General features: G+C 44.1%; 2 protein-coding genes across 9 annotated transcripts in view; one reads left to right on the top strand and one right to left on the bottom strand.

Annotated features, from left to right (window-relative positions):
- Positions 1-287: 287 nt before the first annotated feature.
- The window catches only part of MCFD2 (multiple coagulation factor deficiency 2, ER cargo receptor complex subunit), a 34,522-nt gene continuing 9,874 nt past the window's right edge, over positions 288-24,935 (bottom strand). Inside the window, exons 1-4 of one of the 8 annotated variants that reach the window (XM_066378340.1) lie at positions 10,387-10,507; positions 4,018-4,178; positions 3,105-3,264; positions 288-1,723 (exon numbers count right to left, since the gene is read on the bottom strand). In XM_066378340.1, coding sequence (XP_066234437.1) covers positions 1,592-1,723; positions 3,105-3,264; positions 4,018-4,166 — 441 coding nt within the window. In that variant the 5' untranslated portion in view covers positions 4,167-4,178; positions 10,387-10,507 and the 3' untranslated portion in view covers positions 288-1,591. Of the gene's footprint in view, positions 1,724-3,104; positions 3,265-4,017; positions 4,265-10,386; positions 10,508-11,293; positions 11,412-12,567; positions 12,615-24,935 lie in introns of those variants that run through there. The other 7 variants (XM_066378339.1, XM_066378342.1, XM_066378343.1 and 4 more) reach the window with 7 other exon arrangements.
- The window catches only part of TTC7A (tetratricopeptide repeat domain 7A), a 145,850-nt gene continuing 132,325 nt past the window's right edge, over positions 11,411-24,935 (top strand). Inside the window, exon 1 of the mRNA XM_066378326.1 lies at positions 11,411-11,517. The gene's annotated coding sequence lies outside the window, so the exon portion shown is untranslated. The remainder of the gene's footprint in view (positions 11,518-24,935) is intronic.

Raw genomic sequence — 24,935 nt, 5'->3', positions numbered from 1 at the left:
CCGGACTCAAAGAGAAAATACTTTATTTTCCTGTGCCAGAAAATGCTGTCATAATCTAAACTTGGCCAGAAAAAAAAAAGGTCCAAAAAGTGATTTCATTCAGAAGAAAAAAATGTCTAAAAGGGGAAATGACTGAATACAGTACTGGGAATCAACCCCTGCAAAAGGGTCAGGAGGCAGCCAGGGAGGGCCACAGGACCTGCGACAGAGCAGGCACGTGTAAACATCTATACTAAACGAAGCCTTCACGTGGTGGGAGAAGCCTGTGTGGACAAAATCAACAGCTCTTTACTGGTTTCATCAGTTTTATTAGTCATATATCCAGAATTTATTATATAAATCTTCCAAAATAACTAGATTTTACAAGAATAGTTTATAAGTCAGCTCTGATTGCACAAATACCTGACACAGGAAACCATGTACAAATACATGTTTTCTTATAAGAATATTTTAATAAAGAAAATAAGTCTCTATACATCTTACAGCATTTTTATGCAGTTTCTAGCCCCACCCCATTCTCCCATCACAGTATGTCCATCACAGCCAATAAACCAAATGACAATTTGCTGCTGCTTCTCATTTTCAACTCTTGAGATGCACACTGTTAAACAGTTTTTAGGCTTCTTCTAATCTTTCCTGATCTGAAAGAATTCACATATTTAGGCTAATAGAGGTCATTTAAACAACACTCCTAAATGTAACTTGTATCAGGTTAATCACTGTGGTTGGTGAATGATCTTTTCACTTTCCACTTAGGCTAAGGCAGGAGGGATAAATCCCTGCATTCCTAAGTTTCTAAACTGCAAAAACAAAACCCTAGAAACAAGAGTTAAATACAAATATTAAGAAAGCTAAAACATTTGCTATTGATTAGAGAACACTTTAAAATACAAGATCTCTCCCCGGTTAAAGAAGACATAAAAGAAATGAAGTATAAGGACATGGCAGTAGTTTTATAAAATATTGAAAAACTGAACAAGGTTAATCACTTGGGTCAGTGGTGTGTCATATCCGAAGTGCCAGGAGACAGAGACTCTCGCTGGCTGAACTCAAAATCTGACATTCCTGCTCTGCTGTGGCTTTAAATAGCTTAATCAATACTCACTTGCCCAAAGTAATCATTTAAGCCAGGGAGACTTTACAGAATACTGACCACGTTTACCTGAAGAGACAGGACCCACAAGGGGAAACATTTGGCATTGACTCCATTCCTTCACTGTTACTGAAAAGTGTGTCTATTTGGCAAAGCTTCTCTTACTTTTCAGGTAGCATGAATTAAAACCAAGAGCCTAGCAATATTCTGCAGCCCTGTTCCTGAGTACTCAGCTCCAATTATCCACTATTCTTAAACAGATCCTTTAATCAAGCCCTTGTCCAACAGGAGATTTAACAGTACTTGGGGATGCCAACATGTCCCATTTTGCTTCTTTCATTTCTCTTGACTTCTATCTCTCACACCAGTGTAACACTTGCTACAGGTTTTTACCAAAATACATCAGCAGCAGTTGGAAAAGTTATTCTGCATTACTGAAAGTGTTCAATCACATTATAACGGTCACATCTGCATAATAAGTAGATGATCGAATAATGTCTATTGTAGTGACTTTGCAAATTCAGCATAGTCGATGTATCCATCATTGTTCTTGTCATCATCTCTCAAAACGCCATCTATTAAGTTAATCAGTTCCTCTTCACTCATCAGTGGTGCCTGGTCATTTCCTCCCTACAAAATTTAAATTAGACAATGAGTTGACACATTTTACTATAAGTATTTACCTAATTTCCAAATGTCCATGTTCATTTGTGTCCAAAAACTCCTTCAATGTAGTAGGTGGCTACTTCCAGGAATAAACAAACCATATATCAGATATACAGTCAATTCATAATAATCTAACTTAGAAATTATATTTTCCAGTTAAAAGATACAAAGTAGACCCTTGTTTATTTATTTTAAAAATTACTTTTAATTCTTTCCTAATTATAAAAGCAAGATCTGGCTTACACAGAAGTGTGTGCTTCATAGATTCCACGACCCACAGACCTGTCCTAGAGAAAAGCTCATGGCCCAGGACCTCCCGAGGCTCAGCTCTGGGCACAATTTGCCCTGCTAAAGTAAGAGACAGTCCACACTGGACTACACCTTGGGGTCAGAACAAGAGGCAGAAGGCACAGCCGACCAGTAGAACCTGTTAGGATCTCCGAGGGGAAGGTACTGCTCCTGCTCCAGAGGCTCCCTGTGCCAAGTGCTAAGCCGTTGACATCCTTGCCGATTCTTCCTTGGCGCCTGCCCACGTCCACCCTTTCCTCCGTATTGCCACCACCACCCTCGCCTGCCAGGACACTGAATCCGTTCCTCTCCCTGACGCTGACTCTCCTCGCATCCATCAGTGGGCCTCCCATAGCAAAGGAGCTCTAGTCATGCCACTCCCTTGTGTAGAGCTGACAGAGCTCCCCACTGCCTTCAAAGTAAATCCAGACCTCCCCTACCGGGCAGCCAACCTGACTGCACCCACCTCACCAACTCTGCCTCTCCTCCTCTCTACATTGCAGTGTAAGCGAGCAGGACAGGCATCAGATCTAAGACATGAGATCTCGGTTTCAGTTTCCTCCCCTCTAAGATCAGGTAATGACAATGCCTGGCCCTGACTATTCACAGGCTATTGCAAAGATCAGGTGAGATCTCTAACCTACTTGAAAGGGCTTTGCAAATGCTTTGTTTGCAATACTGTACAAACCCTCAATTATGTTGAGTCTCTTGAGCCCTTGGTTCCCTGATGCACCAGTCTTCTTAAATAAAATAACTTCTCCCTGCTCTCCATTTTGAACATGGTCTGTCTTCTACATGCTGTTTTTTTATACTGGTGTGCAGCAGAAATGCCTACCACACTTGTTAGAACACAAGAACCTGGGGCTTCTGCCTCAGCAGGTCACCCTGTGCAAGAAGACCACTGGGCAGGAAAAGAGACAGAACTGAGTGGTGAGCAGAAAAAGGAGAAGCAGCGACACTGTTGTACAAGGACAGCACAGGTCATCAAGACTGGGGACTGAAGTGTCAAAGGGAAGCCTTTCCGAGGTGCTGCCCAGTGCACCACTGCCTGACCTACCTCCTTATGGACATGAGTGATGGCTGTGGAGAGTTCTAGGCCGTCAAGCAAATTATTGCCATCATAATCATGCATTTTGAAATAATGAAGCTGCAGTTCTTGTGGGGACATCTCCGCCTCTGGTTTGTTGATGACACCTTCTAGATGTTCCATGATATGCCTAGAAACCAACAGTTAGACTCAGACCACTTGGCAGGGACAGTGGGATCATGCCAAAATCATAAAGACTCTTAAAAGTTCCAAGGTCTTAAAATCCATCCATCCCACAAAAACAAACAGAAACAATGACAGACCACACTCAAGGATGGCAGACATAGGCAAGGCCATGAAAGGAGCAGGGAATAAAATCAAACACTGCATCTATCTGCTGGTGAGGTCATGGGTGTTTTTCCTCTTTATTACTAGAATGTTGTTATAACATTTTTTGAAGCTATCAATTAAAAAAAAATTTTAAGCAATTCAAGGAAAACAGAGTATAATGTGTGAGGTTAATTGGCCCAAGACAAAAGTTGCAATAAATGATTCAATGTGTGAATGTGTTAATAAAAAAAGGAAATGGTCTTATCAGAGTCAAGAACCTTAACTCTATTCTGGACTCCACCACTACTGCTGCATGTGTGCATGCATGTGTGTATGCATACCTGTCTGTCTGTCTGTGGTGAGAGACAGAATGAATTCACAGGCAAGTCATTTATCCCATTTGGGCCTCAAGATCCTCCCTTGGTGATATGATGACAATAAAGAAATGCCTGATTTACAGGTGGCTATAAGGAATAACTATCATCCTCGAGAAGTGCCCAGGAGGAGTATAAACACCAGGAGGAATGAGGACTGGGTGCCATCGCAGCAGGCTGCAGCTGCAGAGGATGGGGAGAGCCCTGGGCCCTGGCCCGCAGCGTGGCTGAATACGTACTCTTGGTCGTGCACTGTGTTCTTATCCAGGGCCGCACTGCCGGGATGGGAAGAGCCGGCCCCAGGCTCCCCGGCCCTGGTACCTGGGGCACAAAAGAACCAGAGCAGGCCGCAAAGGAAGGGGGTTCTGAGCAGCCGCAGCGATCTCATGGTCACTGGTACCTGGGAGGTGGGGAACATAGAAGATGAAGGTGAGAGCACCAGAGCTGAAGTTCTTTCGAGACTCAACACAGTGTGCTCCTGAGTACCTGATGAAGGAACAGGGTTGGGGAAGAGAACATGTTAAACGGGTTCCAAGGCTGGCTCTGCCACTAGACCACTAGACTCCAGGGCCCCATCACTCAAATGACATTTCCTACGGCATCTTCAGAATGCCAAGCAACTCACTGACAGCTTAAAGGGATAAGAAGATCATTCCTGCCTACAAGAAGCTTCTAGTCTGGTGAGAGAAACACTTCCTAACGAGAATGCTAATAAAGGCAGAAAGTTAGGTGTACTGAAGACAGATAAACCCTATGAAAGTTCACAGAAAACTTCCTCTGGGTGAGAGAGAATCAGAGAAGGCTGATGGACATGGGACACATCAGCTGGGCCTGGATGGATGGGTATGCTGTGGACGCGCAGGACTGAAGGACTAAGGGAATGGTGTGGGGATAGTGGCAGGAAAGAAACTGCAAGTAGTTTTAGTCTGGTTTTAGTCGGTCTGGGGCACAGAGGGTGTGAAGTAGGCAGAACAATGAACAAATAGGCTACAAAGGTTGAGCAGGCAGTCCTGAACATGACTTTGCATGGTAGGCCAGGGGACTGAAGTTTCCTGAGGATAATGGGGTGCCACTGAGCATTCCAGAATGGGAGATGAGACCAGAGCTTGTTTTCAGAATGGTTAATCTGGCAGCACTGCAGGGAAGGTATTTAATTGAGCTAAGGTAGTTGAGGGAAAGAATGAGGTAGGTCATTTCAAGGTCAGCACAGAGAAGAGGACATTAACCTTGCCTTGTTTATTTACAGGGCTGTGACACAGGCAAGTAACTGTGACAGAGGCAAGCCACTGTGAAAGAGCATTGGAAAGGAGAGGTACATCAAAATTATGATTCCATCAAGTACTTCCATGGTTGGCTAGACCTGCAATTGTGACAGACAACAGGAAGACACAGTCAGATACAGAGTAAGCACCCTGAGGTCATGAGTACTTCATTCCCATCAGTATTCCCTACTAAGGCTTAAAGCAGGGCTTCAGTAAGTGTTTGTTAAGCTGAACGTCCTGGTTCTTCCTGGAGCTTATGGAGTGACCTCAGAAAGGAAGGGGAAGGACAACCAGGACACCTGCACACCAACACAAAGAGAAGCCCTGACTTACCAACAGGAGCACAGACTCTGCAGGAAAACAAGGACCACAGATTTTAAGGGACCGCCTGGAGCCACAGCCCCAAACACACATCAATAAACAGAAAGCATAAGGTACTGGTCATATCCTTTCACACGCTATAGAGTTCAGCTCCGAAGCTGTGCCATCTCTACCCCCTGCGCCTGGGCTGGGAAGTAGACATGTTGCAGCCCCTTCACCCATCCTAAAAGGTAGGACCCTGGAAAATTCCACCTCTACAACATTTAGGAAAATTTCCCAAACCCACTTTGCCTATCAACAGTATAACCTCCCATGGCATGGTCCCTAAGGGAAAAATAGTCACTGGGATGTATAACTTTTAGGGCAGAAAAGCAGCATCTAATCTTACTACCGAGGAGGGATATCATAATGCAATCTGTCAAAAGTAATACTAAAAAAGATGTTTATATATGTGAGTGTGTGTGTGTGTGTGTGTGTGTGTAAAATCAAACAAAAAGAACAAGCTGCAAAAGTCTGAAAAGAATAATTGACTTTTATAAAAAAGAATGTATATATATTTCACACACAGAACTAAAAACAAAGATTATCTTCTGAGTCACGAGAACAGGAATGGTTTCAATTTTTCTTTTTACTTTATTGCTTTTAAAATTTCCACTATAAACATTTATTTAATTTACATGTATGCATTTATTGTAACTCATCCCATAAACCTGTTCCAATATTATATGGCTAGAATAAAAAGGCTTCCAGCCTGACCAGGCGGTGGCGCAGTGGATAGAGCATCAGACTGGGATGCAGAGGACCCAGGTTCTAGACCCCGAGGTCGCCAGCTTGAGCGTGGGCTCATCTGGTTAGAGCAAAAAGCCCACCAGCTTGAACCCAAGGTCGCTGGCTCCAGTAAGGGGTTACTCGGTCTGCTGAAGGCCCGCGGTCAAGGCACATATGAGGGCAATCAATGAACAACTAAGGTGTCGCAATGTGCAACGAAAAACTAATGATTGATGCTTCTCATCTCTCTCTGTTCCTGTCTATCCCTCTCTCTAACTCACTCTCTGTCTCTGTAAAAAAAAAAAAAAAAGGCTTCCAGTTCTCATCTCTAGAAAATAATTCAGGAACAGAAACCACATTTCCAATTTTACCAAATACAAGTGTCCAGACCCTGATGAGGCCACTGCCACTGTACCTGGCATGAGGAAACATGGTTTTAAGTTACTCTCACAGTGACAGTGCAGGCCAGAACAGAACAGCTTGTTAAGAGTTCTGGGACAGGAGGGGTCAGAGAGTGAAGCCAGCTCCTCCCAAGCCTTTCAGGTCTCTTCCTCAGCAATCACCTCCATTTCCAAGTCTGGCTGAGGTGCCTCCCAGATGCTTCTGAGAGCTTCCCTTCAGAATGGTCCTGTCCATTGCTGACAACTGCTGTGAATGTGAGCTTGAACAATGCCTGACTGCTGTCAGTGACCCTTGCTGAGCTAGGCTCTGTGAGGGTGGGGACTGGATCTACACGGCTACAATCAGGCCCAGTGCCAGGCACAGAGGTTGACAGTTCTTAGCCTGTGTGCCGTGGTCCTTGGGGGATGAGGAGAGTCTCACTTTCAAAGACAGGCTGCCAGTTTTGATGTCAATGTAACTGAGCATAAAACTTTTTTTTGAAATATCAATCAGATAGTTGAGCTGCGTAATCACTAAACCCATGGCACCACTTCCTATAAGTACATGGTTGGAAACTTAGTATATCAAAGGGGGCGGGGGTGGTGGTGTCTGTCCAAAGAATATCAAAAGTAAACAAGTGATTGACAGTATAGTAACTATGGGTCCAAACAATCCCTTCTTCAAGGGAGGCGGAATAAGGGCCAAAACCCATTGATACTGATCATGTCCCGTCTTGGTTTGCTGTTTGGGTTTCTAACTACAGGCATAACTTATTTTATTGTGCCTCACTTTATTGAGTTTTCAGCAGTGCGGGGGCAAGACCCTCCATCAGCAGAAAGAATATGTTTCCCTGAAGGCTCAGATGATGTTCAACACTTTTTAGCAATAAAATATTTTTTAATTAAGGAATACACACTATTTCTTAGACATAATGCTTTTGAACACTTAAAAGAGAGTAGTACATTATAGTATATACATAATGTTTATATGCACTGGGAAACTGAAAAACTTGTATGACTTACTTTATTGCAAAATTTACTTTATTGTGGTGGTCAGGTACCGAACCTGCAATATTTCTGAGATATGCCTGTATTAGAACACAACAAAAACCAAATCTAGAAACACAAAGGAAATACTCTCCCTCCAAGTGCTACAATGAAAACAGGGAATCTGTCTGCCACCTAACACTTTAAACCGTCACATTCAAAAAGAAACATAAGCACTCCCTTCAGCCCAATGAACCAGGTGTTGCATCACCCATACACCAAACACTAAGCCCAAGGCCAAGACCACGAGCAAATAGCCAGGCAGATAAACCCCAGGAGCTCCTGACCTCGCTGGCCTTATTTGAGAAAATATAAGAGCCAGGTTGGAGAAAAAAATCCAAAGGATGAAAGATTTCTGAAAGACTTCAGGGCCTGACCTGTGGTGGCACAGTGGGTAGTGTCCACCTGGAAATGCTGAGGTCACCGGTTCAAAACCCTGGGCTTGCCTGGTCAAGGCACATATGGGAGTTGATGCTTCCTGCTCCTTCCCCCTTCTCTCTCTCCTCTCTCTCTAAAAATAAATAATTTTTTTTTTTTAAAAAAGGAGAGACTTCGGAATACAGCCCACGTTTTGAGAGATGCTTCTCAAGTTGAAGCCTCAGCTCTGGGAGCAAAGCACTGGCCCATAGTCAGCAGAGGGCCTCCTGCGGTGCTGGGATTGTGACAGGGTTCCCTCCTTTCTCCAGCATCCTCTTCCAGTCCCAGAGCATTTGCTCCCATGGGTCTCACCTGTCTGTCCTCCCTGTTCCTTCCAGGGCTAGTTCAAATATCATCTCTGAATTCTTCCAGCCAAGGTTAATTGTCCCCTCCTCTGACCTCAGTCTGTGGCTTCTCACACTCATTTGGCCTTAACATATGGTCACATACTGTTCTTTTGTTTTTCTCTTCTCCTTCTCTGAGGGATAAGAACCTATCTTTTCTGCACTCTCACACTCTACTAAATTATCACAAAGTACAGAGCTGACCTACAGAGAGCAGACCTCCACATCTGAATCAGGGCAGTGAGTGTTGGCCTCAGGTTATGTTGTTCCCTATCACAAAAGATCTAGCCTAAGCTGGAGAAATAACTTCCTTTGGAGCCCTCCCACCAGTGATTTGGTCTGGCCCACTGTCCCTCCCATTATGTAGTTTGTCCTATCAGCACAGAAAAGCCTGGAGCCAGCATTCCTCCCTTAAAGACCACAGCAGCTGCTGGCAGCTTTTTTCTCACGCCAAGATCCCTCGGTTAGGAATTCACGCTCAAAGCAGGCACACTCACCAGCATCCAGACATCCTGTACCCAGCATCGATGCCAGAGAAAACCTTTAATCAGTACTTCCTCATTTAAAACTTCCATGGGCCTGAACTGAACATGAAAAAAATAGCCGCCTGACCTGTGGTGGCACAGTGGATAAAGCGTCGACCTGGAATGCTGAGGTCGCCGGTTCAAAACCCTGGGCTTGCCAGGTCAAGGCACATATGGGAGTATGGGAGTTGATGCTTCCTGCTCTTCTCTTCTCTCTCTCTCCTCTCTCTCTCTCTCTCTCTCTCTCTTTCTCCTGTCTAAAATGAATAATAAAGTCTTAAAAAAAAGAAAAAAAGAAAAAAATAGCCAAGTTCCTAAGCCAAGGAAACCTCTATATGGGTTGGGGGATGAGGAATGGACTCTGAAAGAGCAGGCATTTAAAATAAGTGGATCTATTTGTTCATTTCGGGTGCCCAAGGAGCTGCCATGCTTAATCTATACCTTTAACTAACATACTCTTTACTAACAGCTTGGTACCAAGGAAGAACTGTGGCTGAGACTCTACTCATACAGATTACAACCTTTGAACCAGTAAGACACACAACCCACACCTGGAGTAATTTATTAAGGATGAGGAGGATTTTTTCAACCAAAGGATAGCACCTCCAGGGAGGGAACGTGATGTAAAAGACACCTACACCTAGAAGGAACTTGGTCCATCCCAGGAACTAAAAAGGGTTCAATATGGTTTGAGACAGAAGAATGGAGACCGATGAGTTAGAGTAAAAAGAGGCCGGGCCATGAAGGGGCTTGTTGCCCCCTTGGACAATTTGGAAAAGCAATGAGAATCCCACTGAGATGTCGGAAGGGGAATGGTAATGTGAATGGATCTGCGTTTTAAGACCATCACTCTGGCTTAACAATATAAAACAAACTAGAGAGCATCAAAAAGGCACGCGGGGGACCGGTCAGGAGGCTCCTGAGGAAGTCCTGGGGAGAGATGATGACGGCCTCAACCAGCCAGAGCAGAGAGGCTGAGAGTGGAGAAGGGGACGTATCCGATTGGTACCTCTCAACTTGTGATAGATTCGACATGGAGCAGGGGAGGTGCACATGACTCCCAGGTTCTGGCTGGGGCACTGGGTGGATGGCGGTGCCCATGCCCAGATACATGCAATCCGTTTCCCTCGCCTTTCCCCTCTACCGGCACAGCCAAGCCAGGCTCGCCCGGCCAGACCGGACCTGCTGGTTGTCTCCTCCCGGGGGGCAGCAGACCGAGTCACGTCTCAACGCCTATTCTCCAAGAGGGCGGAGATCGGCCCCGGCCTGGCCCATCTGGCTTCAGAGCCCCCAGCAGCTTCTGTCCCGGAGAGGCTCCGCTCCCAGCCCGCTAAGCTTCCCGAAGCGGCTCAGGGGCCGAGATCCCCACCTAGGCCGCTCCCGCCTCTCAACCTGAGCCCCAGGCCCCGAGACCTCAGAGAAGCGCCGGATCCCGCTCTGCTGCGGACCCCTGGGCGTCGCCCCACCGACTTCTTCCCCCAGGGTCGGGTCACAGGCCTCACAAGCCGCGCAGCCTGTACTGGGGTTGCTCTCAAGTTCACTCACCTTCGTTGCTCTTAGCTGCCCAGGTTTCCCAGACGCGAAGCTGTCCAGCGTGAGCCTCGCCAGCCCCCGTCTCGCAACGCTTTTTCCCGGCCCCGACCCACCCCCTAACCTGCTGCGCGCAGGCGCGTTCCCCTCTGTCTGCCCATTGGCGCCGCGAGGCCCCGCCCTTCCCCGGCGACTGGCAGTGTGTACGGCTCGGGTGATTCCACGTGTAAAAGGCTACGGGGAGTTGGGCACTCGCAGTTCTTCCCAAAGGCGACACTGGCCTGTAAACTCGGTTGGGTCACCTGAACACTCAGGGGTCCGGAAGGTTGTGAGGGTAAAGCCAGAAACCCCGAGGAACTAGTCTCGCATGTGACGTAAAGTGGCGAAAACCGATGGGGCGGACTCCAAAGCTGGTCCAGTCCCGCCTCCACTTCCACTTTTCCAGCGGTTCTTCCAACTGCAAATTGGGAAGAAAGATACTAGAAGCCTTAATTCGCTCTACAAGACGCTAGAACCGAGCTTTAATCCCGTGTTTCCAAGATGGGCCTAATTCCAGACTCTGCTTTCTCCATTCTACAAGAGCCATCATCTGCAATACCTATCCACTGGTACTGGAGTTTCACAAGACTTTATGGGTGGCCCAGTTCAAACGCCACCTGACCTGTGCAGTTCGGGAAATCAGCTGCTATCTCAATAGAAGACAAGCATTAAAAAAGAAAAGAAAAGAAAAAAGACCCTCTGGATCGGTGTGCGCAGTGGATAGAGAGCATCCACATAGGACGCTGAGGTTCAGGTTCGAAACCTAGGTCGCTGGTTTGAGCACAGGCTCACCAGCTTAACCCAGGTTGCAGTGAAACGTGGAATCATTGACATGGTCCCTTGGTCGCTGGCTTGAAGCCCAAGGTCACTGTCTTGAGCAAGGGGTTACTGGCTGGGCTGGAGCCCCCAGGTCAAGGTATGTTTGAGAAGCAATCAATGAACAACTGAAATGTGGCATCTGGGAGTTGATGCTTTGTATCTCTCTCCTTTCCAAGGCCCCCCTAAAAAAAAAAAGACTCAAATAAACAAATAGAAGTCCTGCATAAACCTGCCCTTATACCCTTCCCTCCATACAAGACTGCCATTCAGTGAATATCTATTGACCAGGTGGGTAAATAAACGTGAAACTGTCATTTTTTAAATCTTTTTTCATATGAGTCTGGACCCAGAAAGGGAGCAGGCAAAGAAAAGTGGTTAAGTAGATGGTCCCAGAACTCTCCCTGCAGTCAGCTTTAGCAAATCAGCGCCTTGAGAGTTGACCAAGGCAACAGCCATAGACAGTGACTCATTTCTTTCACCTTCATCTGAGTTTGAAATTTGTCAACCCTCTCCCAGAGAAAAGTCCTAGGATCCCAGAGTCCCTGAAGAAATCCTATTAATCCAAGACCCTTTCTCCTTTCCTTACTCTGATGTTTGAGTTAGGTTTGACATAATTCATTTTCTAGCCCTGCATCTGCCATCCATCTTATTCTTCCATTTGCTCATTTGTTCAATAATTTAGTAGTATTTCTTGAGTACCTCCTATGTACTGGAAGTTACTACAGATACAAATACAAATACGGCATGGTCTCTTTCTCCAAGAAGCTCAGTGTCTGACACCAATGCCTCCCCTTCTGTGGATCTTACCCTGTTCCCTCTGTTTAGTCACCAGTTACTCCCTCTCTAATAAACCATTCTTATTATCATGTAACTTTGCCCTCTGATCTCTTCCCTACCACACTACTGAAACTGCAGTCTTCATGCAAATCCAACAGTACTATCTATGTTTTTACTTGCCTTCTCAGTATTGTTCATTGCCAATCACTCCCACTTTGAAACATTTTCTTCTCCTGTATTCTGACACCATACACTTTTCCTATCTCACTGGCTATTCTTTCTTGGATTCTTTTTAGTTTTCATCTTCTGCTCAACCTATAAATGTCAAAGCGCCCAGGGTTCTATCCTGAGTTCCCATCTCTTACCTACCTACCTACTCTCCTTATGTGATTTCATCTAGACCTATGGTTTTAGGTGCCATTTATAAGTAGATGACTCCAAAATTTATATCTTATGATGACTTCTGCCTGTAAGTCTTAACTCCTCTAAATAATTGCTTACTTGCCTGACCAGAGGTGGTGCAGTGGATAGAACGTCGACCTGGAGTGCCAAGGTTGCCAGCTCAATCCTGGGGTTGCCTCCTGGAGTCGGGGTTGCTAGTTCAATACCTGGTTAAGGCACATAGGTGAAGTAACCAATGGATGTACAAAATATGTGGAACAAGTTGATGCTTCTCTCTCTCTCTCTCTTTCCTTCCTCTAGGAGAAAAAACTGTCTACTTCAATCTGACTTTGGGCGAGGGGTATGCAACATAATTTAATGACAAAATAACCTAGACATGTTTTCTTTGAATATATGTACCCTGATTTATTAATGTCATCCCATTACCATTAATAAAAATTTATTTAAAAAAAAAAACAAAAAAAAAAAACTGTCTACTTGACATCTGTAAACATGAATGTCTAATTGGCTTCTCAAACTTAACTTGGTCCCCTCAAATACTAAATTTTATTCCCAAACATATACCTCTCTCTGTTGTCCATATTAGTGAATATCACCACCATCCAATTAGTTGTTCAAGCCAGAATGCTAGGATTTAGAAACCATCTTCTGCTACCTAGACTACTATGAGAGCTTCATAACTGACCTCCCTGCTTCCATTCTTGCCCCATTCTAGTCCAAAAGTGAGGTGATACCTTTGTTTTAAGCCATTTACAAGTGAGTATTCCATAGCTTGCAGGTGAACACGTTCCTAAGAGGCAAATCATTTGGTAATGGGACACTAAAAACACATTACAGTGTGGAACTGGCTAACAAAATTTAAGATAGCCAGTGGTGAAGACTCTATTCCAAACTGGAAACTTGGTGACCAACTTGTTAAGCAGTAGCAAAACTGTTAAAACTGCTGTCACTTGCCAGACTTGGCCACATGCCAAAGTTTAAAAAAAAAAAAAAAAATATATATATATATATATATATATGTATGTATATATATATTTCAAATTAATTTTCTGTAGAAAAGAAGGGGAAGAGAGAGGGAGAGAGACATTGATTTGCTTCATGCATGCATTTATTAGTTGATTCTTGTATGTGCCCTAAGGATCGAATCCACAATCTTGGTATATCGAGATGATGCTCTAAAACCGAATGAGCTGCCTGGCCAGGGTGCCAAAGTTATATACAGGGTAATAGGAGAAATCTAAGGAACAATATAGAATATTAGTGTATGTCGGGTGTTTTTCTTTTCCCTCTTTTTTTTTTTTCTTTCTCATTTATTATTAGTAGCTTTCAGCAAAGTCCTTCAAGAGACTGGCAAGTCAAGATTAGAGATAACTAATTTGAAAGCAGAGATTAAATAAGACCTTGGTAAGAACTCCTTACCTACAGCTTACAACCTAAATTGGCTGAGTCCCACAACTTGGAGCCTTGCTGGGTTGAAATAAAGAATTTTCTTTGTATACCCCAGCTAAAGCCAGCAAAGTGGAGACAGGATGGAGGCAGCTTTGTCGGGAAATTAAGATTGAGCCCCGAGGTCACACAAAAGGGACTGAGGTTGGCCTCTCTCTACCTGCAGCTGTTATTTTGAATTGCCTCAACTGCAACTGAGCACACACAGGCCAGCCCCTAGAAGACAAATATTCTAACACTTGGTGGTCTCCCAGTTTCTATTTTCAACCCCCTCCTCTCTCTCTCTTGCCATCTCCACAAGATTGGCTAAAAAAGTCACCTTTTTGAAGCTACATGGACATGTGACACAATACTGGGCCATGAGACATAAGGGGAAGTTGGCAAATCTTTTGCATTTCTGATAAGAGAGAAAACTGGTGCAGACCTTTCCCCTTTTTCCGGCCCTGAATGGGCTATGTACCACCTGAGTCATCCTCAACCCTGAAGGGCAGTTGAGAATTTCAGAAATACTGTCCCAATGCTGTGGGGCTACTGAATCAGCATGAGCAACTGCTTACATCCAGTTATCCTGTTATGTGGGGAGAACCATTTGTGTAAGCCACTCTAGACAGTTACCTACAGTCCAAAGCATTCCTAAGTGATACAGAAGTCAAGTAAGATATGGACTCAAATGGGAACTGAATTTATTAATGTGAGGTCACTGGGGGCTCAGAGAACAGTTCATGTGGAGTGCTGAGCAGCAGCCAGATTGCATTGGGTGACAAGTAGCTAGTAGGTCAACAGTGGGTACAACAAGTATGTGAAAGTCTTTCAAGCACTGGCTGTGAAGAAACAGGAGAGTAGCTAGAGGGGGACACAGGATGCAAGAAGGGTTGTCTTTAAGCCTTGTGTAGGTCTTAAATCCTTCTGGGAAGAGCCAGCGAAAAATGAGAATAAAGAAACAGCAGAGTGGATAAAATTGAAAGAATAAAGTTATTGAGGTGGCAGGAGAGAATGAAGCCCAGATGAAGGTTAGCCTCAAATTTGTAAAGCATGACTGTTTTTTGAGACTGCTGTGATTGAGGGATGACCAGGAAGATTGAGTGGGTCAAAATTTGAAATCTTTATTTACTGTTTTACAAGGAAAGCAAGCTGCCTAAGGGAGATAGAAGATCTTCTGGCTGAGTTGAAGGCTCAGTTGAAATGAAAGGTTGTTCATTTATAATGGTACAGTGCATAATTAGTTGACTTTATACAATGGTTAATGTACATTTCTTGAATTTTAATTTTAAACATTTTTGTATCTAAGTAATACATGGACATGGCTAGAAAAAAATAGAACAGAAAGTTGTCTAATAAAGGAAATAAAGTTCCTTTCTCAATCACCAGTTCTTCTGCTGCCCCCCCCCCCTTTGCTAGTTGCTGTTTAAGACCACACCAGGGTTGAGTGGGGGATGGATGGGGGAGTGGTTAGGGAAATAAGGAAGTTCTTACTTGACTAGTACAGTTAGGTTGGCTTTTCCACCCCCACCATGCACATCCTGCCCCATTTGACTGATGGTTACTGCTGATTCACTCATGTGCTTTCATGTTTTTGTGTGGCTCCCTGCTGGAGCCCTCCCTGCAGTTCCCTTGACATGGGCAGCACCTCTTTCAGAAGGTTGCTGGCCTTCTCTCAATATCTGGTTTCCCCTGGTATTCCAGCTGACCCTCTTTTGGGCAGATCCCCTTAAAATGATCCCATGCTCCTTCAAGGGCTCATGACTTGGACTGTGTTTGAGCCAGGGTAGAGTCTCCAGTTTCTTCGAGTGTTTTCCAAGCCCCATGGGGTCCAATATGGGACATGAACAATGGAAAAGCCATACTGAGGGTGATGTCTGAAAAGATGAGCCCAAGAGCATCCTCAAGGAGTCCCTCCATCTCCTGCATGGTTTAGCAAGAATTCCCAAGCCCTCTAAGGAGGCCAGGTGTAAGAGCAAAAACAACCAGATGAGACCTGGTAATTGAGGTGAGGAGTACACAAAGTAGATCTATATGACAATGAGAGGCCATGGCAGGACTCCAAACAGTAGTGACGCATGCAGAAAGGTGTCCTGTCCTGGGACTGTTGGCTTTCAGAGCCATTCCTCTTTCTTCCCCCATTGTATTTTGCATCATGAGGGGGCTGACACCAGTGAATTGCATTTCCTAGCCTTCCTTCACCTGCATTCCTGCTGGCTAAGCTAGTAGAGGGCCCCAGCAAGGGATCAGAGGATGGAAGGAGGAAGCTGCTTCCACTGGCAAGGGAGACTCGGGGAGTTTTAGGAATTCCAGGTACTCAGATACATTGAAATCCACCTAGATTCCCCATTCTAATTCCCAAAGTCCCATATGTTCTTAGTGCATGTCACAACTTTCTCATAAGAAACATGAGTTGTTGGCAAATTCATCTTACATTATAATAATACAGTTTCCCACAGTATCAGACACGACATCTAGAATTTAGCTACTTATGTTCAGGAACTCTAAAATAGATTTTTTTGGGACCCTTTTAGCGGCTCTGACTGTGGTTTGAGCCAAGAATTTTAAATTCTGAGTTGGTGATTTTAAAAATGTTTTATTTAAAGCTCTCTTATGCTTAAAGCCATCAAAACTATCCAGCCAGCCTATCTTAGGTTGTGTTTCTCATTTCCCTCATGAACTGTCACTGTTCATACAGAACATGGGTACTCAGAGAGTACATGACATTCCAAGGGGTGTCCAGGCATGGATAGTTTAATTTTATTTATTAATTTTAGAAAATGGAGAGAGAGAAGGTGGGTGGGCAGGGTTGGGAAGCATCAACTCATGCTTCTCACATGCCTTGACCAGGCAAACTTGAGGTCTTGAACCTGTGACTTCAGCATTCCATGTCGACACTTTATCCATTGTGCCACCACAGGTCAGGCTTAACATTCCTTTTATCTCCCATTCCTTCCAGTCATGTTTTTGTTTGCAATTTTTATATTAGTTATTTTGGATAAACATTCTCTTTTCTTCGGTCTTAACTAGTTTTTGTTTGTTTGTTTGTTTTGTTTTGTGACAGAGTCAGACAGAGGGACAGATAGGGACAGGCAGACAGGAACGGAGAGAGATGAGAAGCATCAATTCTTCATTGTGGCACTTTAGTTGTTCATTGATTGTTTTCTCATATGTGCCTTGACGGGGGGGGGGGGGGGGGGGCGGCTACAGCAGACCGAGTGACTCCTTGCTCGAGCCAGCGACTTTGGGCTCAAGCTGGTGAGCCTTGCTCAAACCAGATGAGCCTGCGCTCAAGCTGGCGACCTCAGGGTCTCGAACCTGGGTCTTTTGCTTCCTAGTCTGATGCTCTGTCCACTGTGCCACCACCTGGTCAGGCTTAACTGTTTGTTTGTTTTTTAAGAGCAATAAATTTATCAAAATATTTGATCACCCTGACATCCCATATCTCTTGAAGATGCTCCTGGATTTGTTTCTCTTACTTGAATACTTCCTTTAAGGTGTTTTCACTATGGATTTTCGTGTGGCCAACTTCCAAGGCCTTGAATGCCTGAGAACATTTTTATTACCCTCTCTCATCGAAATGAAAATTTGGTGGCATACACAAGGAACTCAGGCAAGAGTTCCTTTTCTTCAGCCCTTAAATAAATAAATAACTGTATGGTCATAAGAAATGCTATATCTAAAATATGGGCAGGGGGGAAGGGTATGTAACAAATTTCAATACTGGTTTATGATAAGAAAACTTTCTGCAACCTAGGAATAGAAGGGTAGTCTCTCAAACTGACAAAGGGCACCTATTAAAAACCCACAGTAATGTTCTTAGAGTGGAAGACTGAATCCTTCCCCTTAAATCAGGAACAAAGCAATGATGTCCACCTTCAACATCTATTCACCGTTATATTCACTATTATATGAGACCATTAAGCCACTGCAGAAAAAGGTGTAAAAGGCACACAAATTGGAAAGGAAAAAGTAAGAGTCTTTATTCATAGATAATATGATCATGCACAGAGAATATCCTAAAAAAAACTACAAAACTACTAGACTATTAAGTAAAGTTATCAATGCCATAGGCTACAAGTCAATATACAATAATCAATGATATTTTTTATATATTAATAATGAACATATGGAAAGTGAAATGTTAAAATACCATTATAATAGCATCCCAAAACATAAAATACTTAGGGATAAGTTTAAATATTGTAAGCATGCTTTTTTTTAATAGTCTGGTAATTCTGTTATCTCTAGTTACTGTGGGTTGCTTTGTCTATTCTTTTGACTCTATCTAGCCATAACTCACAGACATTTATTTATCTGCATGCAAATGATATACTCATTTAAAAGAGTATGATCATTAGGCCGTTGTCAACAAAATGATTTATAAGCGAGAAGAACTAAAGACACTCTGAGAACAGTAAGTTTTGTGATTTTTTTTTCTTTTGATATTTGGGTGGGAAGGAGGCTAAGGCAACAGGCTGGCTAGTTACTGACAGTTCAGTTATTGACAGATTCTTCCAATGTCCTGAAGATTTAAAAAAAAAATTTTTTTTTTTAATTTTTCTGAAGTTGGGAACAGGGAGGCAGTCAGACAGACTCTCTCATGTGCCCGATCGGGATCCACCCGGCACGCCCACCAGGGGGCAATGCTCTGCCCATCTGGGGCGTCGCTCTGTTGTGACCAGAGCCATTCTAGCGCCTGATGTGGAGGCCATGGAGCTGTCCTCAGCGCCCGGGCCAACCCTGCTCCAATGGAGCCTTAGCTTCGGGAGGGGAAGAGAGAGACAGAGAAGAAGGAGAGGGGGAGGGGTAGAGAAGCAGATGGGCACTTCTTCTGTGTGCCCTGGCTGGGAATCGAACCCGGGACTCCTGCACGCCAGGCCGACGCTCTACCACTGAGCCAACTGGCCAGGGCCTGTCCTGAAGATTTTAACTGTGGAACATTCTTGCCAGGCTGATGATAAGGATGTTAGGTCAGGTCTATCTTCCCTCAAAATTTCTCAACTCTCACTCCCAGTGATTATTTTCTCCTGCATTTTATAATTTTAGATGATGAGCTCATCTTTAGTGGGGTTTCATCTGTGGGAATACTGTGTGGTTCAGGTGGAGGGTATATTCCTTCAAAGCAATGTTATTATCTGCTTAATATCCACTTTAAGTTAATTTTTCAACTTGTGCGTTCTGGCTTTCTGGAGGTAGCGTAAGATTGAGCACTAGCCCTGAATATGGTCAGACTGTAATTTTAAATTCTCAGGAAAAAAAATTTTTTTTTGCTGCTTTTTCCAAAATAATTTTTCCCCCAATCCAGATGCTAACAAGAGATACAGCTTTGCTGTTTCCCTGTCATCTCTGCAGCTTATGTTTCTGGGTCATACTTTCACAAATGATTTAACCCTTTGAGAAGTTCAACCTTATGTGAAAGTATAAAGTATATCTCTTCATTTGTGTTAACGCAACATTTCTTCTGTTGCTATGTGTTTATTAAAACTCAAAGTCCTTGCCTGACCAGGCGGTGGTGCACTGGATAGAGCGTCAGACTGGGATGTGGAGCACCCAGGTTCGAGACCCCGAGGTCACCAGCTTGAGTGCGGGCTCATCTGGTTTGAGCACGGCTCACCAGCTTGAGCCCAAGGTCGCTGGCTCGAGCAAGGAGTCACTCGGTCTGCTGTAGCCCCCCGGTCAAGGCACATATGAGAAATCAATCAATGAACAACTAAGGAACCACAATTGATGTTTCTCATCTCTCTCCCTTCCTGTCTGTCCCTATCTGTCCCTCTCTCTGACTCTCTCTGTCTCTGCCACAAAAAAAAAAACCTCAAAGTTTTTGCCTGACCAAGCAGTGGTACAGTGGATAGAGCATTGCCCTGGGATGCTGAGGACCCAGGTTCAAAACCCCGAGGTCATCAGCCTGAGTACGGGTTCACCAGCTTGAGTGCAGGGTCACTGGCTTGAGTGTGAGATCATAGACATGACCCCATGGTTGCTGGCCTGAGCCCAAAATTCACTGGCTTGAAGCCCAAGGTCACTGGCTGGAGCAAGGAGTCACTCGCTCTGCTGGAGTCCCCCTCCCCCATCAAGGCACATATTAGAAAGCAATCAATGAACAACTAAGATGCCATAATAAAGAACTGGTGCTTCTCATCTCTCTCCCTTCCTGTCTGTCTGACCCTCTCTCTGTCTCTCACTTTCTGTCTCTCTCGCTAAAAAAACCCCTCAAAGTTCTTGGTTTCTGAGACCAGTAGCCCCCAGGGAAGCCTCAGTATCAGCTCATCCAACACTCCCTTTCCCATTCCCCATTTACCACCCCCTTAATTTTTTGACCACTGAGAATTTTCCCTATGTTCTTATGAGCTTAGCTTTTCAAGAATAGAAAGTTTGATTTATTTTTAACCATCATTTCAAGATGTTTTGAAAGAGACAGGAGTAAATACTTTAGGGAACATATTCATATTCATAAAGAAAAATATAGTCTAGAATATATTGAATATGAATGTTTTGAATTAGAATATTGGGGAATAATATCTGGAAGAATACCTTGAATTAAAATATTTCATGTGATACTCATAAAAAATACCTTAATAGTCACTGGATATTTTCAAGAATAGTCCAAGGCCTGACCTGTGGTGGCGCAGTGGATAAAGCGTCGACCTGGAAATGCTGAGGTCACCGGTTCGAAACCCTGGGCTTGCCTGGTCAAGGCACATATGGGAGTTGATGCTTCCAGCTCCTCCCCCCTTCTCTCTCTCTGTCTCTCCTCTCTCTGTCTCTCTGTCTCTCCCTCTTCTCTCTAAAAAATGAATAAATAGAAAATTAAAAAAGAATAGTCCAAGGTTTTGGTAAATTGCACATTTGGCAAATTGGGGATAGCTTGGACATTGAACTAATTGATCCTTCCATGAACTGGCCGTTGGGGATCTGGACTGCTTCACTCAGCTCTCGGTTATTCTTTTAAAGTACAGGTCAGTTCAGTACATTGCACTTGTTTTTTTGTTTTTTGTTTTTTAGTAAAATGTTGACATAGGCCTGCTCAGAATAAATTAACTTGATTATTTCAAGGTGACTTTTCTCCTGCCTTCCCCCCCAAATCCCCACCATTACAGTCTATTTTTCTCTAATCAACCTTAATAATTGTTTTCTCTTCTTGACCCAACGGCTAACAGTTTTAATAACAAGAAATGAAGGGGTGGATGAGTAAATGAATTGGTTAATCAATTCTAAAAGAATGGAAACCTTTTTAAATTTTATTTTTCAGTGACATCTGTTGACTTATACCTGAAATTCTTCTTATTATAAATGCACTGAAAAGTGCAATGGTAGCACTATAGAAAAGGAAAGCAGCAAGAGAAGACTTTTTAAATGTACTAAGTATTATACCTCTTTTCCAAAAGAGAAACCAAAACATTGCAGGAGTTGAATATTGAAAAGAGCTGAACTGTAGGACACCGACGGTGTTAAAACTGAGTGCAGAGATGAAAGAACATGAGTGGGAAGACCTCCGTGGCAGGGAAAGCTTCACCGAGGAGGTGAGAGTTGAGCTATGGGTGTTCAGCCATAAGACTGGATTATATACATATAGGCCATTAACTAAACAGACACAATAATCTATACGTTATACTGTTCACATTATGAAAGTCTCTTCTTATAGAAGGTATTTTCTATTTTTTAAGGCATTTTCTATGATGATGAGTTTTGCCTAAGAAGATTTAATTTACAAAACTTCACTTGACATGTCACTTTTCAGCATCATAGCCACTGCATGAACGGAGGTACTCATTCATCCTAGAGTTTTCCTGGCCACAGCATTTACTCCAAGAGTTAGTTCAAGCCCTCTGCTTAGTCATCAATGGATTCGTTATTCTTTGTGAGTGATTAGGTCAGTGTTCTCAGGGTCTATGGTACACTCCAGGACCACCCTGGACATGGAAAAAGGAATACACTAAAATTAAAAGTGACTCCTTTTGACAGAGCATTCTTTTTCAGAAAAGGGTAAAGGTTTTTTTAAAACTTGGTTCTGTTTTTGTGTTTTTAATTTTTATTTATTGACTTAGCAAGAGAGGAAGAAAGAGAGAGAAACAGGAACATCATCTGTTTCTGTATGTGCTCTGACAGGGATCAGACCACAATCCCCACGTCCCGGGACGACACTCCAACCAGCTGAGTTATCCAGCCAGGGCAAAGGTAAAGGTTTGCATGATAGAAAATGGTCCTTCTGGAAGAACATTCAAAACTTCCTTATAGCCAAAGAACCATCCAGAGTGTTTATATGAACCTCTCTGTACTGACTGATGGCTCATCCTCCGGTGCTTGGAGGTAGAGCAGGGGCGAGGAAGAGAAAGCAGGTCCATTTTAGATGCCATCCTGGAGGTGTAGTACTAAAACTGCCAAGAGGCTTTTAATAAACAATGCTCTCCCATCCAAGTTTAAGGAGAGAATTTATTGTAAGCACTATTGTGTACCTGTCTTGTTTTTCTTGCAACATCCATATAAACTTGCACACCCTTTATCCTACACAATCAGAACCTTTTCTCCGATGGTTTGAGAAGTCTGGCAAGCCTAATCCAGTTAGTCTATCAGAAGCATCTATTATCTACACCTGCATAGCTGCTGGTACCATGCACAGGATAGGTGTGGGCCAGGCGGAGCAGAAGGTGCTGCCATCCTCCAGCAGACTGGCCCCAGGCTTCCAGAGCCAGGCGGGGTGGCTGCAGCTCCAAGATGGCAGCCCCGCTGCAGGTGGAATCCAGCGGCACCTCCCTGGGGGAGAGGTCCCTGTGTCAAGGGAACAGCCTCTCCGCTCTGTCTATCGTCCTCTCCCTACTCTTTAATATGTTTTATGTACTTCCCTTTAATTGTGTTATTTTGCACAACAGAAATGGTTTCTGAAAGGAAGAAAATAAAAATAAATGATTTGAAAAGCAGATGGAACAAAGCTCTTGTTTAAGGCCTGAAACTGGTAGAATCCCTGAAGGGCGGATCCTCAGGTGGCTTTAGGGGATGAGGGGGGCTGAAGGTCAGAGCAGTGAAGGTGAGCTGGGAAGGCTGGGTGCTGGTGCACTGGGCTGACTTCTGTCCCCCGGAATGGCAGGATCTGGGCAGAAAACCAGTGCTGGCCGAGGCAAAGGGGAAGCATGGGCCCGCACTCTTGGAAGAGGACCATTGCAGCAGTCCTGCAAGATGACACAGAAGCGACCCAGGAGAAGCCGGGGTCACCTGGGACCCCAGGGAACAGAAGGAAGTGTGATGATGGGAAGGAGGTCAGTGCATGGAGGGAGGTGCCGGTATCTCAACCCTGAAGTGGGTGGGTGGGGATAGGAGACCCCAGAGTTCTGGGAAAACCTTTAACATTCTAGGATCCTAAAATTCACATAACAAATAATCATTAAGTGTCTTCTATGCACAAGCACAAAGAATTTATGATTTTGAAGCTAGCTATTGTAGGACTTTGTCCCTTACCTCAGGACTACCCCCAGCTTTTCTGGCAGCTGTTAAAGGGAAAGAGTGAGCACACAGCCAGCCCCTGGCAGAGTTTTCATGTCAACATTCCAGGAGGGCTGGCTCAGCTGGTCAGTCCACAGTCCTGATAATTTACTAAGACAGGAGACCTTGTGACCAGATATGCTATGAGCCAATAATCATGGTACTAAGGAAAAGTTGATTCTGAATGTGGGGATTGTGGGCCACATGACTACAGAAGTTTGGGAAGGCAGTTTGTCATTCTGCTCTACATCACGTATCCTGGTGATCAGAGTGGATGAAGGCACTGTTGACTATGAAAAAAGGTTTAACTCATATTCAAATTTAGGATTGTTAGGGTTCCTGGTTGGGAACTTAGGGCTCTGGAGGACCCCAAATGGCAAGTACAATAGTATAAAGGAAGAGGCTGGAGTAGAAAGTGAGGAGGACATCTCATCAGGCTGTCTCTACCTCCAGATGTCTTCACTGTCCACGGCCATGGTGACAACTAGTACAAATAAGTGGGATTTGATAGGAGCAAGGGGATGTTGTAATAATACACATACATAATACATCTCTGAGTTGTACACAGGAAAAAGCAAAACCACCTACACCCAAATTGCTTACTGTTGACACTGATATGAATTTACTATTGCAGGAAACTTTGCCCAGGGTGATAAAAGTTGTAACTAACTTCTGTTTTTTGCAGAAATTCCAAGCAGAAACCATTTAAATGGCCTTCACAACTTTTCAATAGATCGCATCTTTATTCTCTTTTTGAAACCCTTGCTCAAAACCCTTACCTTTCCCTACCCAACAATCCCCAACTATTGTTCATGACCTTTGCCCAGTTCTAAACAAGCCCCCTCATTGAAAAAGCCACCTTAAAATAGACCCTAACACTTCATAAATTTCCCAACTTCGCGCTACTCCCCATTCTAGATGCTATTACAGTTCTACAGAGTACTGCGCTCCCTTCATGCAATGAGAATTCAAGCTTTGCATTATCACAAAGTTGTTTCAATGATATTTTCAGGGAGCCAACCGTTACTTATTGAGGCCCACTGAAATCCACTTGAGACCTCCTCACCACTCTGGTACAAGACCCCTGACTCAGAAACTGTTTGCTCCTTTGAGGCCCTCAGGGGTCTTTCAAACCACACCAATGAGGGATGAAAGGCCTGCTGTATTAGGCAGGAGTTCCAATTTCTTTTGATAATTGTTCTTTTTACTGAGCTCCCCAAACACTGAGTCTATTTTGTCTCCTAGCAATAAGGAATGCCTTTTAGGAATCCTTTCATTATCTGGCCATTTTTGAAAGTCTTTTTCTCAGTGGGTACCTGCCTTATTATTAACAAGGTTACTGCTCATCAGTGTCCGTCCTGGTCATTTGTTGTTATGTATCTAGAAGAGGAGACTTTACAGTGAAGAGGACAGGTGGGTCCTAATCAGTCTGTCCGAAAGCTGTCCCAGGGACAAAGTTTGCCTCAGGCCACTATCAACATCTTATGGGAACTTTCCTCAGACTTGTTTTGTCTGTGAGAGTTTGGTCCAGCAGAGATCTTTCGACACCCTCTATCCACAATCCGAATTGTGGTTGGATAAGGTCTAGCTGGGAGGTTGGGAGGCTCTGAGCCACAGGAGGCATA

Source organism: Saccopteryx leptura, chromosome 3 (assembly GCF_036850995.1).
Source record: "Saccopteryx leptura isolate mSacLep1 chromosome 3, mSacLep1_pri_phased_curated, whole genome shotgun sequence".
NCBI lineage: Eukaryota > Metazoa > Chordata > Mammalia > Chiroptera > Emballonuridae > Saccopteryx > Saccopteryx leptura.
The sequence above is the reverse complement of the archived record's forward strand: the minus strand, read 5'-3'. Positions and strand labels throughout refer to the sequence as shown.